General features: G+C 43.2%; 1 protein-coding gene across 1 annotated transcript in view; it reads right to left on the bottom strand.

Moving 5' to 3' along the window:
• The window catches only part of clpb (ClpB family mitochondrial disaggregase), a 36,760-nt gene extending 19,935 nt beyond the window's left edge, over positions 1-16,825 (bottom strand). Inside the window, exons 1-5 of the mRNA XM_086260985.1 lie at positions 16,176-16,825; positions 15,922-15,973; positions 12,372-12,458; positions 6,013-6,116; positions 4,343-4,471 (exon numbers count right to left, since the gene is read on the bottom strand). Of these exons, the coding sequence (XP_086117111.1) occupies positions 4,343-4,471; positions 6,013-6,116; positions 12,372-12,458; positions 15,922-15,973; positions 16,176-16,617 (814 nt within the window). The 5' untranslated portion in view covers positions 16,618-16,825. The remainder of the gene's footprint in view (positions 1-4,342; positions 4,472-6,012; positions 6,117-12,371; positions 12,459-15,921; positions 15,974-16,175) is intronic.
• Between the last annotated feature and the right edge of the window lie 944 nt (positions 16,826-17,769).

Consider the following 17,769-nt stretch of genomic DNA (forward strand, 5'->3'; position numbering starts at 1 on the left):
CTTGAGATATTTCTTGGCCCAGTCTTGACGTTTCAGCTTGTGTGTCTTGTTCAGTGGTGGTCGTCTTTCAGCCTTTCTTACCTTGGCCATGTCTCTGAGTATTGCACACCTTGTGCTTTTGGGCACTCCAGTGATGTTGCAGCTCTGAAATATGGCCAAACTGGTGGCAAGTGGCATCTTGGCAGCTGCACGCTTGACTTTTCTCAGTTCATGGGCAGTTATTTTGCGCCTTGGTTTTTCCACACGCCTCTTGCGACCCTGTTGACTATTTTGAATGAAACGCTTGATTGTTCGATGATCACGCTTCAGAAGCTTTGCAATTTTGAGACTGCTGCATCCCTCTGCAGGATATCTCACTATTTTTGACTTTTCTGAGCCTGTCAAGTCCTTCTTTTGACCAGTTTTGCCAAAGGAAAGGACGTTGCCTAATAATTATGCACACCTGATATAGGGTGTTGATGTCATTAGACCACACCCCTTCTCATTACAGAGATGCACATCACCTAATATGCTTAATTGGTAGTAGGCTTTCGAGCCTATACAGCTTGGAGTAAGACAACATGCATGAAGAGGATGATGTGGACAAAATACTCATTTGCCTAATAATTCTGCACTCCCTGTATAGATACACACACAACTCAATAAAAACGTTACTTGACAACTACAAGAAGAGTTTCTGGGTTTTTCCAAGCGTAGCTGCTGAGTAGGAGAGAGCACAGTCACTAACTTCTGATGCACACACAGTCATTTGTTCTATAAGCAGGCCTGAAAAAAAACATGACTGAAACCACTCAGTTCAGAGAAGAGCTTCAAGGGTTACTCCTAGTAAAACATCACCAAGCTCCAACTATATTTACCAGAAATGAAATAAATTTTTAAAAATTGATGAAGTGAAAGATGAATTCAGCTTTCAACAGTAATGAACACAATGCTGCACTTCTTATAGATTTCTTCTGATTTTCTTTCTGCCACTGAGAGTCAAATGGGTTTGTGATGAGTCAGTGTTTAACAGTCTCAGTCTTTATAAGAAGCTCGGTCTACACTGACTGACACTCATGAGAGAAAACAACATTAGTAACTTCAGTACTCTGTACTGTGATGCTGTACGGCCCACTACGAACAAGAAATCCCATCTGAACTTTTTCTTCAGAACACAGAAAAAAAAAAAAAGCAAACAAACTATGTAATCAGTACAGGTGATTGTTGCTCTATTGCTCTGAGCACTGGCCGCAGAGACTAATAATCACTGTGATGATTATCGATAAACCCCTAAATTTCGTGACCTGCTCAGAAGCCATCAATCCTGACAATACGCCACAACCTCCCCCCCCCCAAAAAAAACATGAGGCCGAAAAGCAATAAAGTACCACACACACGCGCCAACACCAGACATAATAAATAGCATCATTTAGGGCTTTAATATCAGGCCAACCCTCTGGGCCATAGCACTTTATAACAGGATCAACACTAACAACAGTCACACACACACACACACACACACACACACGATCCCTTCATTAGGAGTGCTTTAGTTATGCCTATTAGGAGTGCCCTCCTCTTTCCCATTTCCTCCTCCCTCTCTTTCAGTGCAGCTGGTGGGAGAGAGCCCCTGCTGGTCTTTATGCATGCGTGTGTGTGTGTGTGTGTGTGTGTGTGTGTCTTTGTGTGCATCTGCGAGCATGTTTGTCTCCTCTGGCCTCTTACCACCTACAGAGCTGTCCATTACTCAGTGCCCCTGGCCACAGGCCCGATGTGGAGAAACTAGAGAGCCTCTGCAGGTAGGGTGAGGGACTGTGTGGCGAAGTGAAGCCTGAGGGTGGGCCTGGAGACTGTGATGGATGGAGATGTGAGTGGAGGGCCGGCTAAGGCCAAAAGAGCAAACCCACAGCTAGTAGAGTTACACAGATGAACACAAACACAAGGGAAATAACAAGGCTCAGTGTGTACATACATGAAAGGAAGATGACGCACAAAATAGCGAACACACACACACACACACCAAAATCCACATAGATGTCCTGAAGCTGTGACAGTTCATAAGATTTTTTTTTGTGATGATGTAAAAAAGAAAAAAAAAGATGGATAGGATGCTACGAATGGAAAATGGCTTAAAGGAAAGAAGGATACCGGAAGCTCGTATGAGGAGGAAAAACAATGAAACATGCACAAGAAACTAATTACACTCACATTTGCACGGGATCACAGATACACGGCAACATGTGATTGAGGGCGCGTGATGCCACAAATGCTATTGGCAGCGATGGTGGCGCCAACCCTGCACAGGCCCAGCCGGGCGAGCGACAACCAAGCCCGTCTTTAATCCAATTGTCCTAAAACAAATGTCTCTGCTTCGTGAAATTTCTTACCTTTTTAATTCAAAAATGCGTCTGCAGAACATTTGATCGAGTTAGTTGAGGTGATTTGTTTAAGCGTACGGAGTGCTTACAGAGGCAGGGGTGAGACGGGAGAGACAGGCTGACAGAGCTTCAGATGCATCATCCATCATAAACATAAACAAGACATTAATACAAGCTCCTGTGCATCTGCGTGTGTGCGTTTCACTGAGCGTAGAGTGATCCTAAAATGGAGTGTTTTTAGATTAAAAGCCTAATCGACCTAAAAGACGACAACAAACAACAACCTCACCAATGCAAGTTTAAAAAAAGAAAAAGAGGGAAAAAAGGCATCCACACACTGAAACAAGAATATCAGATGGATGAAATCGTACTTGAAAATATGAATACTTTAATTAATCATATGGGGGCCTGAGTGCACTAACACACACACACACACACACACACACACACACACACACACACACACACACACACACACCCTGTGCTTGTGGAGCTACCCCAAGGGCATGTTCTGCGAGGAGGTCACAGTTCAACGAGGCCTAGCTTGTTTAAGAGCTGCTCGCCTGGAAACTGAGGGGGGATACTCTGCCTCCAGGGTCTGCGTGTGTGTAATAGTGGCGCTGAGTCAACGGCAGGTGTGAGTGTAACGGGGGGGTGGGGCAAAGGAAGCAGAGAAGTAATCAATTTCAAATGAGTTTTGTAATGCTGTTTATATCAGTCGCAGGGGATGCGTTCAAGTGATGATATCTGAAAAGCTGGTGGAGGTGAAACTGCTTTTAGCTTTAAAGACGGAACGAGAACTATTCTGTTTAATAATCAAAGTAAAAAGGTCTTAAACTGACTGTTACTCTTGAATTAAGCTGTCAGTAAACAAACTTGCATATATTCAGGGTCTTGCATTATGTATTTCTACGAGAAATTGCGATTTAACTATTTACATACATTTAATATCAGATTACCATAATTACATTAACAACAAAAAGGCAGCCATCACCACAAATGATTTGGTCAACATTACTACTCATCAACCTTTGAAAAATAGTGCATTTGATGTACATTTCATTTAACTTGACTTATAATTCTAAATTAAAAAAACATTTAAAAAAAGAAAACGTCCCACAGCAGGGAGTGAATCTGGATTACAGTTAAAGAAAGTTATTACAATGATCATTTTATTCAAATTATCTCACTTAAGTCGTTTTTGGAAGGTAAAATTGCTCATGAAATGAAACATTAACTGCCCCGCCTACTTTTAACGATAGTGACTCGTTTAGATTTTGTCTAGTTGGACAAAGGGAACCAAAAAATGTTTTGTTTTTTTCCACTCAATCCCAACTGTAACAGAATGTCACAGTTCAGGTAAGAATTTGCAAATTTACATTTAAAAGCCTCTTTAGATAATTAAAGTGCCATTTGACCTGACTTATCAAGACCACTGAAAGGTATGATTACAAACATCTTTATTCATTTAGATTCCCATTAGCCACCGCAACAGCAGACGCTAACATATGGAACTATTATATTACAATGTGCCTGGAAACATCACCTCCACAGAAGACGAAACAAGCAAACTGTCAAACTGAGATCAAACAACTCAAACTTCTCCCACCAGTGGACACTATCATCTGTCAGCTGTGTTTGCAGAGGCTGACAGAGTGTAGCCTCAGGAAAGGCAGACTGAGTTCACCTAGGTAAGAGCTACTAAAATCCTCCGCCCACTGTACAGTGGGTGCGCAGGATTGAGGAGTGTATATAAAATAAAGGTGGAGACTGCCACACAGCTTGGCAGTTATTTGACTTTAATAATACCTAAGATATTCTCTATTAAAAATTGCACCTGTAAGGCATCAGACTGCAAAGCAACAAAGCAAAACACATGGAGGCTGCTGCATCTGTCATCACCTTTACTTCTCTTACGCTGACACTCTGAGGCCCCCCGTGGGCAGTGATGGGACGGTTGTAATGATTCGGGAGCGGTAACGTACCAGCCTCAAGCAGCATGCGTACAGCGCGTGGGTCGTCGGCCAGCGTAGCGTAGTGAAGCGCTGTGCAGCCACGGAAACCAGCCCTGCTGCTCAGCCTGCTGCTGAACTCGTCCTCTCTGGACACCAAGACTGCAGAGAGCGGACACGAGGAGACAGAGGAGGAAGAACAATTAGAACCACAAGCTGCTTTTTCTGCGCAGAACGTGCACAGGTTGGCTCCCAAAATACAATAAAATAAAAACAAAACCAAAAAGTCTGCTGGGAAAATCACTCATTTGCTGCTAAATTTTAATTTTAAATACTTCTCTACACCAATATTAAAGTTAAAAGAAAAGAAAAGAAAAGAAAAGACAGTCTTAGTGAATTTAGAGTTAAGATGAATTTAAGGAAATGCACTAATTCCTCAAAGCTGCAAATAGGATAGTTATTACATGAAGCTGAACACCGTATACTCCCTGGACCTGAAAAAGATATTACAATGAATAACAAACTACTTTGGCTTTAAACGTTACAGCATCGAAATCCGGGGGAGCTTCCTATAATCTAACCACAGACAATGGAAGACTCCAGAAAGTGCGACGAAGACAACATTGCTTTTATAAAATTATCTTTCTTGTTTCCAGCTTTGGAATAGTTGTTCATTTGAGCAGATTTAAGCTTAACTGTCCGACACGATAGCAATAATGCGAGTTGTGTTTTAGGGTCTCTCTTGCTTTGCTCCTTACTAATAATGGAGATACTCTATCATTCTCTCCTTACTTCTTTTTCATAACAGCACTCATCTCGTGCCACTCCTTCATCATCCATTTTTATTTTTTCTTCCCGCCTCCTTCCTCTCCTCCTTGGTGTCCATCAATTCCTTTCATCGCTTGCACCCTCTTTCTCCCTCCCCGCTCTCTCTATCCCAGTAACTTTGTCTCATCCATTTCCTGACTTCCTCTCCCTCCCTCATCATCCTACCCATTTCCTTCAATCCCTCCCTCTCTCCATCACTCCCTCAAACATCCGCATCTTCTTCCTTCTCCTCCATCTCTAGACGTCTTTTTTTCAGAGCATCCCTCTTTTCCTTCTCCCTTCCTTCATCAGTCTTTCCCTCCCTCTATCTATCCCACTCTTTTTCTCTAGCTCTCTGCAGTGTGTGTGCGCGCGTGTGTGTGTGTGTGTGTGTGTGAGAGACAAGGCGGGATAATCATAGCTAACCCAATAAAGCGTCGCACAGGGCCCCCTAGCCCATCCATCAGTGTGCGTCTGGGAAACGCTTCCCCACGCTACGCCGGCCCCACGCGGACCCAAACCTGACAGCCATATAAATGTCTGCAATATACATATCCCATATAAATATGTCTGCAGAAACCCAACACAGACTGGAGGGGTGGGGGGTAAAGTGTGTGTGTGTGTGTGTGTGTGTGTGTGTGTGTGTGTGTGTGTGTGTGTGTGTGTGAGAGAGAGAGAGACTGTACAGCTCAGAAGACAAGCAAATAAAAAAATACAAAAGAAAAAAAAACACCACTCGTCAGAGGACAAATAAAACAAATAATGTGCAAAGAATCAAACATGTACATAAATGCAAATTTTTATGCAAATTATACTCATAATACTTGGTTTACACGCTTTGGGTTCATATGTGTAATATAACAACTCTGCTCTCCGTTTCCCACCCCCCTCCTCACCTTCCAGTGAGTGGATCCCTTTCTCCCGTGATGTGTCGTAAACATTGTTGAAGTGATCACCGGCATTTGGGTCGGCACCAGCTTCAAGTAAGACTTTCACCACGCTGAAAAGCAACAAAACACAGAGGCACACGTTTAAAAACACGTCCGCACACCCAGAACCTTGTATTAAATAAACGCAGACATGCACACAGATGAGCTTTAACACCATAATATTTCAGTGTTCATGCGGTGGATGCCAGTTTTTCTTGGCTTGTTGTTGTCCGTATAATTATTTCCACATTAGGAGGATGACAAATTTTAAAATAGGTTTTCCTTTCTTTGGGAAGTCTCCCCCCCCCTCTCTCTCTTTCTCAAAGAGTAATAATGCGCCTTTGGGTTCAGATGTCTGATCAACACTTTCATAGATTTTATGGATTGTCTCTTTTTCATAGGAATATCTGGGACAATCAAAGCAAGTAGTGCCTAAATCAAGACAAAGACTAGGGGGTCAGTGATGTGTATAAAATTCATCTGTCAGAATGTGTGGTGTTTTTTTATTTTATTATTGTCACGTGTTTTAACTTTATATTTGGTACCAATAAAGGTTGAAGATGGAGCTGTCAGGAAGGAGGGAAAGAGGAGGTTTGTGGATGCAGTGAGGAAGACATGTAGAGGATGGTAGGTGTTACACAAGAGAGCAAGGGACGGGGTGAGATGGAGGCAGATGATATCCTGTGACGACTCCTAAAGTGTGGAGGAGAAGAAGGAGAATGAGGAGGAGGCAGAGGAGGAGGACAAGGAGGTGGGAGAGGAAATGGAGGAGAAGAAGGCTGGGGGAGTACAGGATGAGGAGAGGAAGCCAAAAGGAAGAGAAGAAGAAGGTGGGGGAGGAAAAAAGGGAGAGGAAAAGCAGGAGGAAGTCGAGCAGGACACGGCCAACGAACAAGGAGCCAGAGGAGATGAAGAAGGTGAAGAACAAAAAGGAGAAGAAGGCGTTAATATAGGAGGAGGAACCAAAAAGAAGGAAAAGACAGAATTGGAACAGGAGGAGAGAAAAAAAAAGAAGGGAGGCAGAGGAGGAGAAGGTGGAGAAGAAGAAGTCAGCCAGTGGAGAAGGAGATGAACGCGGCATTTAAGGAGGAAGTAGAAGAGAAAGAGGACAAAGACGAGGAAAAAGGAGGAGGAACAAGGCAAAGAACGGTCTGATACTCTCAGAGCTATTAAAGAGACAGTTACCTCTACATGAAGTGTGGGACGCCCTTCATCTCACTGTGTGTGATGTACTAGAATTAGATCTTTCTGTTTGCTAAAAACATGTGGAGATAAATCTGCATCAGCACATACAGACTCACAAGGTGGCATCACAGGACGAGCACACACACTGGATGTGAAACACACTTGTGACGTGCTCCATCCAAAAAGTGTGCAAGCGTTGCCTTGAAGCGGTATTTATTGCTTTGCAGCAGCTTGTATGTTTCCTCTTATTTGGTGGATGTCAAAGTGTTTCTGAATCGGCAGCGTCACGCATGTAACCAATGACATGTTAACAAGCCCGCACACATATCTTATCAGCTGCTGCAGTTGCAACACTTGCCACTGACCACAATATCTGTTAATTAAATGTTTTGTTACTCATGAACAGAGCTCTGCTTCTGTCGCGTCACCAAATACAACCTTGACCTTTACACAAAGTTTCCTCACGGTTCATAAACAGATCACGCGCAAATATCCAATTCCTCGACTGCCTGTGACACTTTCGCCTGATTCACACCAGTCTATTCTGTCTCGTTATGGTGGATACACCCCACTAGTCACTTCCTTCTATCTCTCCTTCATTACACATTTGTCGGCCTCGTAACATGTACATATGTGCACACTGAAGGGGGCAGGGGTCGGACCCCATTTCCGGCACCGTTGGGGGAGTGTAACCGGGTGGGTGTTCGTGTGTAGGCCTTCATTGGAGCGTACCGCCTTATAGAACAAACAGGAGTACCTCGGCAACACCACTCACTGTGACCCGTCAGATGTTTCAGGTCTCCCTGTCTGCAGGACACACTATTGCATAAACCCACACTTAGTCCACTGTGAAGGCAAGCAGTAGCTTTCACATTGAGACACAGATGAGCACAAATGTACACACAAAAACTAGCCAGCTAGTCGGTGAACACAGGGAGACAGAGAGAGAGGCGGTGGCCGAAACATGAACCCTGCTGGTACGCTGCTGATGCTTCTGCCATTAAACCTGTGACCACGTAATGTGGCCTGGGAGGGAGAGATGGATCGCTTACAGCTAAATGGTTGTGGCAGTGGCCTGAAAGGGCTTAAATAGAGTAAAATGACCATTCATAGGAGGATGAGGTGGAGCTGACTATGTAACAGGCTGAAGCCCTGCTAGGAGAACCTGTGCTCTTAAAATGAGACTGGACGAGTGAAACTAACTCTTATATAAGATCAGTTGAAATTAAATATCTTATTTATTTGTGGCATTATAAACAAAAGTACAGGTTTTTAAAAATATATATATTTAGCAGAAATTTAGAAGCAGATATTGATTAAAATATAAAAGGCTGCATCTCTGACAACAGACTGAAGTACAGCACGAGTCACTATATTTATTTGACCAGCAGGCTTACTTAACCCACTATTAGATATAAGTAAGAGGAGCACATCATTTGAGAAGCAGAGGCATGCAAATATTCAGCATGGAATATAAACATTTACAAACCTTTTAGTTAAAAACATAAAGGTTGAAAGTCTATTTTCCATCATGTGCATTGCTATGGGAGAGCGAGGCTGAGAACATTCTGGCCAGGTCTTTGTGTCTGACCTTGCTGAGGGGGGTATAAAGGACAATCGGAAGGGTTGGTGGTGGTGGTGGTGTCGGTGGGGGTGGGATCCCCTATTGTTACTGTATCACTGTGGAGGGGTGGGGTATGACCCACAGAGGGTTTCCCCTTCACCCTTGCAAGCACTTCTACAAACACGTCGATGCTTCCTGTGAGACGCGTACAGAAACGCACAAACTCAAACTGAGGTTGGTCACACGAGGCTGGGCAGGACTGACTGAAGGAATGGGATGGTCTGAAAAGAGTTAATGGCATAAGAAAGGTAAACACGGAGAGATAAAAAAGGAGGAAAACTCCAAAGAAGAGGAGGAGAAAGGAGGAGGAGGACTGGATGAAAGGAGGGAGAGTAGCTAAAAAGATGAAAGAAAGGGAGATTTAATTACACAGGACGGTACTAAAACTAATGAGCTTTTAAAAACAGTTTATAGTTTTACTAATCAACTGATGATCAAGTGACTAACTTTATTTGGGAGGAGAGTTGCAGCACTAATTTGAGGCCTAACTGAAGGCATCCAGAGGTGGTTAATTAAGATTAATTAGATTAAGCTCCCTTTTCAACAGAAATGGACAAAAAGTTACAGTTTACAGACTTTCTGATACAGTCCAATATGTACAGAAAGAAAAATAATATCCACAATTATTACAGAATTATTTTAATTGTGTAATAATTGTGGATAAAACAAGAAAAATGTTTTATGCCCCCAAACCTTTCTGTATGACTGAGCCATCTGGTTATATCCTGATGTTTTATTGCTCGTGTTCTTCTCAAACAAATATAAAGGATTCATCCAGGTTATCTTTTTATTGTCCCCTTTACAGAGATCCTTGAGCTAATGACTACCTTTCTGCTCCTTAAGCAAACAGGGTGTCGGCATCTTGCTCGGACACTTGAAAATCCATTTATGGCATCATCTCAATGCTACACCATTTTTCTTTCCCATTACTCTCTATGCAACACACTAGAGCTGACAAATTTATAACTGTAGCCTTGCTTCACCAGCAGGTGATCGGTGTCTCCGCAGAGGGATGGTGTTAGTTTCCAATCCGGCCCTGGAGGGAAGACAGGAAGCAGACACTTCCACCTCCGTTGTGCAATAAAAGACACCTGAGCCAAACTGACCAACCATGTCTGCGACCACCTGGCCCAGACATTGGACCTCACCTCACCCCACCTCACCCGGTGTCCACCTGGGGTCAGAAAGATGCTGGAAAGCAAGGTTCACTGTACCTCTAATTTTTTTTCTTTCCTTTTTTAAATGTACCCGATTCTTTACGATATGATTATTTAGTCAGGAAATAGTGGACTCTAGAGGCTGGTATCTAAAGCATTTACCGAGACTTATTATTCACTTTAAAAACAACTTAAGTATTATGTTTTCCACTTCAGGTTTAACCACTTAATCATTTCATAGTAGAAAAGAAGATGGCAATCTTCTTATTTACAGCTATTTTATTACCAAAACACAAGAGAAGAACGTATGTACACATATTGAAAATAGTAACATGAAAATGTTATAGAGTATAGTATAGAGCAATATCCTGAAAACGTGCCATTAATTATATTTTAATACTATATTATATTATTAGCGAATACAGTCGTAATATGACAGCGTAAGGAGATCTTAATAACAAACCCCATATGTGTTATCTGAACCCGACTACCTACCATTACGATCATGATGGCCAAATGATTATATTTCATTAGGCCCTGCTGAGTCCAGCTAATCTTGGTCTCAAATCTATAATCCCACTTAAATGCCTTCTCTCCCCTGCCAGGTTATTCTCTCCCGTTCCTTCACCCCTGTTCTTCCCTTCGATTCCGTCGCCCTCCCTCCCATCGAGTCACTCGGCCGACAGGTCGGAACGGTCAACAGGCGTTATACTTGGCTGAGCGCTCATTGTGCACGTGAATGCCGTGAGGGAGGGATGGAGGGAGAGAAAGAGCGATGGAGATGGGCATTGTGTGTTAAAGAGTGCAAACAGAGAGCCAGGCCCTGCGCATCCCTGATTTAGCCCTACATCAAAGCTAAGCAAACACACGCCCCCTCCACCCACCACCACAAATGTCTCACCCTTAATTCTTACACACCCACACCCCCCTCTGCTCCACCCCTGATTCCCCTCACGCAGCCGCGCCTTGACCTGCCTGGTGGACACTACATCTAGAAACAGCTCCCACTGAAATGTCCTCTTGAAACACAATTATCACTTTTGGCCCAGGAAAATATAAACACAACTGTTTGAGAGAGACGGGCAGAATAATTCAACAGCGAGAGCCACGGTGACACTCTCGCTACAGGCTACACCGCGTCCGTGAGTGATGTTCCCTGTGTTTTCACTTAACGGCTGCAAATAAAGTTGTGTGTGGCTGAGTAATAGGCAGTTGGCCTGTAAGATATTTGGTATGAACTCCCTCGGTCTCCTCGCCCGTGTGTGCATGTGTGTGCGCACGTGTTTCTACGAGTGGACGGTTGTGTGTTTGTGACTGATGTGTGTGAACTGATGTTCTGTCTTCCCTGCAGCAGTGACTGCTCACTGGGGGGCTGGAAGACGGGATTAAACACAGAGGAGTGTCACTGTCTGGCTGAGTTATAGCACTCATAACACACACACACACACACACACACACACACACACACACGTAGCCAAAAAACACATGACACACACGCACAGACAGACACATATCATTAAAAATAAAAAGGTCCATGGATACGATCACTCGACATACACAACGTTAAAGTCGCAGCTGAAGGATCATGTGACCGTGTTCATCTCTGATCAGCTCCGAGTGATTCATCAAATTCTAATTTCAATTACCATTTTGGCTTCAAACGATTATAAAAAGAAGACAATCAGGATAAAACAATTATAGTGCCCTCGTTTTACTGCCAAATTACTTTTCTGTCGCTCTCGTGATCAATAAATTTCTTCAAGATTTATAAGCGAACATGCTAATATAATGCAAAAGGAAATCAATATAAAACTGAAAGTTGTAACCAATTAAGCTTTGTGATCACAGATTTATTCGTTAAGTTTCAATTTGTTGCGACACAAGTTCAAACTTGGAGAAAAAAAATGCAAGCAAGCAAGAACAGGACTGAAAGTAAGCTCATCTGAAAACATTTTAATATTCAGATTTCACATAAAGGGCCTTAAGAGTGAGAAGCATTAACAAAAAAGTGACCACACAGACCGGGTAAAGAGAGCGAGTGAGAAGGAAAAAAAGGGCCTGTAAATTGGATTTGGCCCGGCCTCAACCTCGGCCCCTCTCTGTATTCTGTGTGTTCTGGGGGCCAGGAGGCTAATTTAATTTGTTGGACAGAGAAATGGGGGAACGGGTAAAGACCGTCTGTCAGTCTGAAAGCTGCACTTTGCACTTCTGATGACGTACTGTAACAACCAAAGCAGGGACGAGGATGGCATATGCTCGCACTAATGCGGCAGCTGCGCGATACCAAACCCGCTGCTGCATATGTAACGCCTCAGAAGTTTCAAAACACGACTTGTTCGGCGAAGCAGGCGCGCACAGACCTGTGCTGTCGATTCATAGCAGCCACCATGAGAGCGGTCCAGCCGAGACGGTGGCGATGATTCGGATCCACCCCCTCTTTTAACAGCCTGATGGGAACAAGAAGCAGAAAGTGGTTTTATTTTTACTTCAGTCTCACCGTTAACAGCCTGTAGCAGAAGCTCCATGTAGTACTGCAATCGATATTGTAGCATTTTCTTTCTTTCTCTCTCTAAAGCACGTACCATGCTGAAGGAACAGAAGTAAGATTAAGTAATGCACACCTAGGGGAAATTATGCAGATCAAAATGAAATCTACAAAACAAGAAATATGGGAGGCAAGCTGCTGCAAGCATAGTCTCTTTTTTGGGGCACACCAGAATAAATCCAGCACATATCCTGCTTTTATCCAAAGCCTTCTGCACCACTTAATATATCTGCACGTTAAAGCCAGGTGTGTGTTGAGTTTTCTGCCCGAGGCTATAACATCAGGCAGTCCTTATAAGCGTATGTAAGGGATCCGGCTGTCGTCTCTGGTGCTGAGCAGACAGAGTCCCTGTTTACAGTCAACACAGCGGCTTCAGTCTGGTCTGCACTCACACTGATGCTCTCAGTCTCCGTTTTCACTGCCTGCTCTGCATGCACAATCAGGGTAAGCCGTAAGAGCTGCAGCTGAACTTTACTTTCCCCATTTTAAATTCGGACAAACTGAGAAGCTCCTTTGACTTTGAAAAAATACAAAGACTTTGATATGAGAATAATGACATAGCAAGAGTGGATGGAAAAAGCAGAGTGGTTTATTTGATATAAGTGATAAGCTACATGGGACTGGGTCTGTTCTTGAAAGTGTTTACTTTCAAGTATGATTTAAAGGGTTGTTGTTGTTTTTGTTACCAATTTAACAGGCAAATCTGAAGTCATACACTGAAACATTGCTGCCACATTCCTTGAATGCACACCTCACTGGAGTTTTGCCACCTAAAGTTAATTTCTTTCAGCTTCTGAGATTTTCTGCCGTTTTAGTTCTGTTACTGGAAGAAGGGTTGTGTGTCCGCTTCATACCAACCATCAGATTCTGGTTCCTTCTATAGAGTCCAGGGTGTGGCGTGGTATTTGTCGTCACCAGTTTGTTAACAAACTACATTTTCCAAAGCACTTTGTGTCGCTGGCTTTAAAAAACTAGTTTAAAAGTGAAAAATATTGTAACCATGTTTAACCACAATAGTCAAACTACAGCTGCACTGCATGCCACGCTGCGCTCTCTCTCTCTCTCTCTAATGTCCTACCCAACAAATGGCTGAACATGCCCTGACATCATTTATATTGAAACATAAAGAAAACATTAGCACCAAATATAAATATCAGTTTTCGATCGTCACACTGTTTTTGTTTTTTTAAAAATAACACTACATGGTTGCCATATGGTGCCAACTAAGAATGCATGAATATATATCGGCTAAACATACCAACAAGCATTAAGCATTATTTTAAACACTGCTATCATGCCAAACGCTACCAAGTTCTTAACCATCCATTCTGTGAAAATGGACGCTCTTCATTTCCCTGCTGCCTCTCAGCTGACACACCCTGACACTCAACCACTTCTAAAGAGTCGACCAAAGCACTTAACACATCTGTGACCTGCTAACTGGCCGTCTCGCTGCACTCTCACCTTCGCCATCTGCCACATGTGTACAGGTAACCCGAGCATGCAGATGGGGGCATGCATCGATACACACAGGTATGCATGCGCTCAAGTACATGGACCTGAAGACCAATACTCAACAACAGCCGAAACACATGAATTACTATGATTAACATAGGCACAATACAACAACACATCTATCTGAACAGCAACAGCCTCTAAAAGGTTAAAGACTAAGAATTTGATCTGAAGAAGAATAAATTCTCATAATAATGTTCAGGTTTATCTATCGGATACTCCTTTCTGTACCCTGTTAATGTAACACCATCGATGAGATGGATGAGAACGAGCCATTATAGAAGTCTGGCTCTAATACATGCACCTTCTTTTATGTAGCATACCCATTTCTGCCACCTAACCCTCTGTGTGCAGGACATTGCCAGGACTAAGTTTAGGATCAAGTTCAGAGCAAGTGTTTATATTATTCTAATGTTTCTGTTTTACATTATTCTGAAGTAAAACAAATCTCAGAGAAACACGTTTTTAAAGAGCCTAAAAATCACAGCGAAAAAAAACAAACGAGCAAGACACACTGGAAGCAGGGAGTCTTAAGTGTCCGAGGGCATTTTTATTACAGTAACTTGCCTCCCCGGTTTCCTTCACTGGCATTTTATGCCACTGAAGATGCGACGGAGGGAAATATTATAATATAAGTGAGGAAGGAGAAGATTAAGCTTCCAAATGAGTAATTCTTGGGTTTATGAAGCATCAAGCCGTGTGCCACATTGGAGGTACGTGGCAACACTGAATGAGACTTTCACATCGGATGCATCTGCAGTTCTTTCTTCATGTTTGCTTTCCATGATGGCAAATTGATTTCTGGGTCACAGCAGGAAAGAAGAAGATATGAGGAAGCATAAGTTAGTGCCAAACATCCACACTGCAAATATTCCCTCAAGAGGAAGACTTTCACACAGAGAGGTGGAGCTCTTCTTCCACCTGCTGGTTACTGATGGGACAACAACTACAGGTGTGCTTTCATAACAGGAGTTAACCGTGGATGTTCTGGAAACTGCCCTATGCACATGATCTGTGACTTACACGTGGGTGTAATAATCAAACCAGAGTTCATTTCAGGTCATAAGTGATACTTTTTTTTTTTTTTTACATTTCTTTTGTAGGAAACCACTCATCCATGCATTCGGTCACATGCCAAAAGTATAGCAAATATAGTAAATAATGAATATTTAGTAAATATTTAGTCCTGGCTGCTTGTTGTTTTAAAGCAATATAGATAAGGTGAAGGCATGGCCTAAGACAAGCAGTTTAACACTTTAAAAAGATAAAAAGATAACACAGTTTGATTATTTCAGTGAAAGTGCAGCTGTCAAGAATCCATTCATAAGGAAGGGAAACATGGAGAAAAGGCTCAGCTATGCAAAATTACATAAGAACTGGAAAAAAAAATCAGCGTCAGCATGTGTGAGTGAGTGATGAATCTAAATATAATATTTTTCGTTCAAATCTTCATCAGTATGTACAGCAGTGAGTGTATACAGCCATCTGTAAAACTTGGTGTAGTAGGCTCTGACATGAGGCTGCATTGGCCTCCCCTGAGCCCAGACCTCAACATCGTGGGATCATGCTGACAGAGAACACAGCAAAAAGGCAAAAACATCCAAAGAAGAGCTTTAAGAGTCCTTCAAGAAGCCGGGAGGACTAATCCTGAAGACTACTTAAAGACATTACAAGAAAGCTGCCTAAGAGAGTTCAGGGTGTGTTGAAGAATAAAGGTGGTCCTAACGCCACCTCCATTCTAGCATTTACAGGTGTGTGAAATATCTAGAGCCAGCATATATTAGCGTACATTTAAAACACAATGCAACTATGTTTTTTTTTTTTTTTAAGTGTTCATGTTTGGGTATTACCTGGCTACATCCTGCGCATTATTGGTCCTTGCTGCTTCCAAAAGAGCATCATCTGGTTATTGAAAAAGCAGAGAGAAAACATTAACTACACTAAAGATTTTACTAAATAAAACAAGCTGGGTTTAAAACTAACTCTACAGACCAGTTTATATCATATAACATCGTCCCATCAGTATTTACTATATTATAAAAACAATTAATGAACGGCCGGTCTCTAATCAGTGTCAGCTGATTATAATTTATTATAAGCTTACCTTTGTTATCGGGGTCTTTCTTCAGACAGAAGGCCACGGCCGCAGCAGAGAGGACACCGGCAGAGGCTACTCCTGCCCGCATGGGTCCTCCACCTGTTCCCCTGTCTCCGCCGCTTTCCTCCCAGTACTGGTTGTTGTTACGACCTCTGCTGGCCAGAGCCGCCCAGGAACTGCGGCGATTCTCCAGGTTGGACAGCCATCTAGGGGCGAGGTGGTGGTACTGCATCGATGGTTTCACGCTGTTTCCAGCAGTCTCCTCAGCCAAAATCCCCCTCCTGGAGACCCTGGAAGTGGACACGATGGGGTTGCGCTTGGCCTCCGCCGGAGTCTCGCGGATGCCCTGGCACGCGCCACCGCTGGCGCTGGTCTGAAGCACGCGACTGCACGGTGACAGGCTGCGCGACCTTCGCGCAAATAGCCTGGTGGGAACCGATGATAGCATAGCAATTGACTCACCGAAAACCAAGCTGGTCTGGCTTATGGCGTCAGTCCAGGGGTGACTCCGGAGGACAACAAACTAGGGGCAGCGCCTTAACTCAGGTGTAACAGTGGTTAGAGCTCAGGTCAGGGGACCAAGTTCGTAACATCGGGACGTAAATAACCGTTTCAGCTCGTCGTGGCGTGGATGTCACTAGAAGCCGCGGCGCATTCTGGGAAATGTCGTTTACTTGAACGTCATTGATTATGACGTAGTATGCATCAGTTGGTGTACGTTTGCTTTAAAACATGGGTGTTGTAACAGTCAGGGAGACTTTTAAATGGTAAATGGCCTGTATTTGTATAGCGCTGTACTTAGTCCCTAAGGACCCCAAAACGCTTTACACTACAATCAGTCATCCACCCATTCACACACACATTCACACACACTGGTGATGGCAGCTACATTGTAGCCACAGCTGCCCTGGGGCGCACTGACAGAGGCGAGGCTTTTAAAAGGGTTTCCATGGCACAACATTAACACGAAACTATAAAAATTAGCATCGGAGCTGTCTCGGCTTTATTTTATTCTTTATAAACTTGCCTCAAAAAGCTATCCGTCCTGATTAACACCTAGAGCAGCGGTCCCCAACCTTTTTTGCGCCACGGACTGGGCCTTTAAGGTTACATGGATAAATACAACAAAATAAAATGCTACGATCAAGACAAAAACTGGTATTTTGTAAAAATAAAATAAAAAAAATAATGATGAACGCGAATTCACTGTGTGATTGTGTACCTTTATTAGCAGCATCCTCCTGAAAATGCGCCAACAACATTGAGAGTAATATCCTCCTCGCTGCCACTTAATGCTCTCTGGTCTCTATGGTAAGGCGTAAACGTAGTATGCATCAGCAACGTTTCTTTCAAAAAACGACACACAATTAAAAAGACCCAGGGAAACCGAGTTAATGATAGAAACCCTGAAAACCATAAACTTCACACGTGGGTCTCAACGGGCCCGGTACCGGTCCGAGGCTTGGGGACCGATGGAATACACGAAGGACTGGGTAAAGAAGAAAACTGTGGCTAAGGGGCAGCTGTTGCTAGCTAAATCCATTTTCCCACAGCTTTTTCAGTCACAGTGTTGTGATTTTTTTTCCCCTAACCCATGCTA

Source organism: Aulonocara sp. 'chitande type north' Nkhata Bay, linkage group LG14 (genome assembly GCF_057382095.1).
Source record: "Aulonocara sp. 'chitande type north' Nkhata Bay isolate Kocher_YH1m ecotype deep benthic linkage group LG14, A_spYH_male_GT1.1, whole genome shotgun sequence".
Taxonomy (NCBI): Eukaryota; Metazoa; Chordata; class Actinopteri; order Cichliformes; family Cichlidae; genus Aulonocara; species Aulonocara sp. 'chitande type north' Nkhata Bay.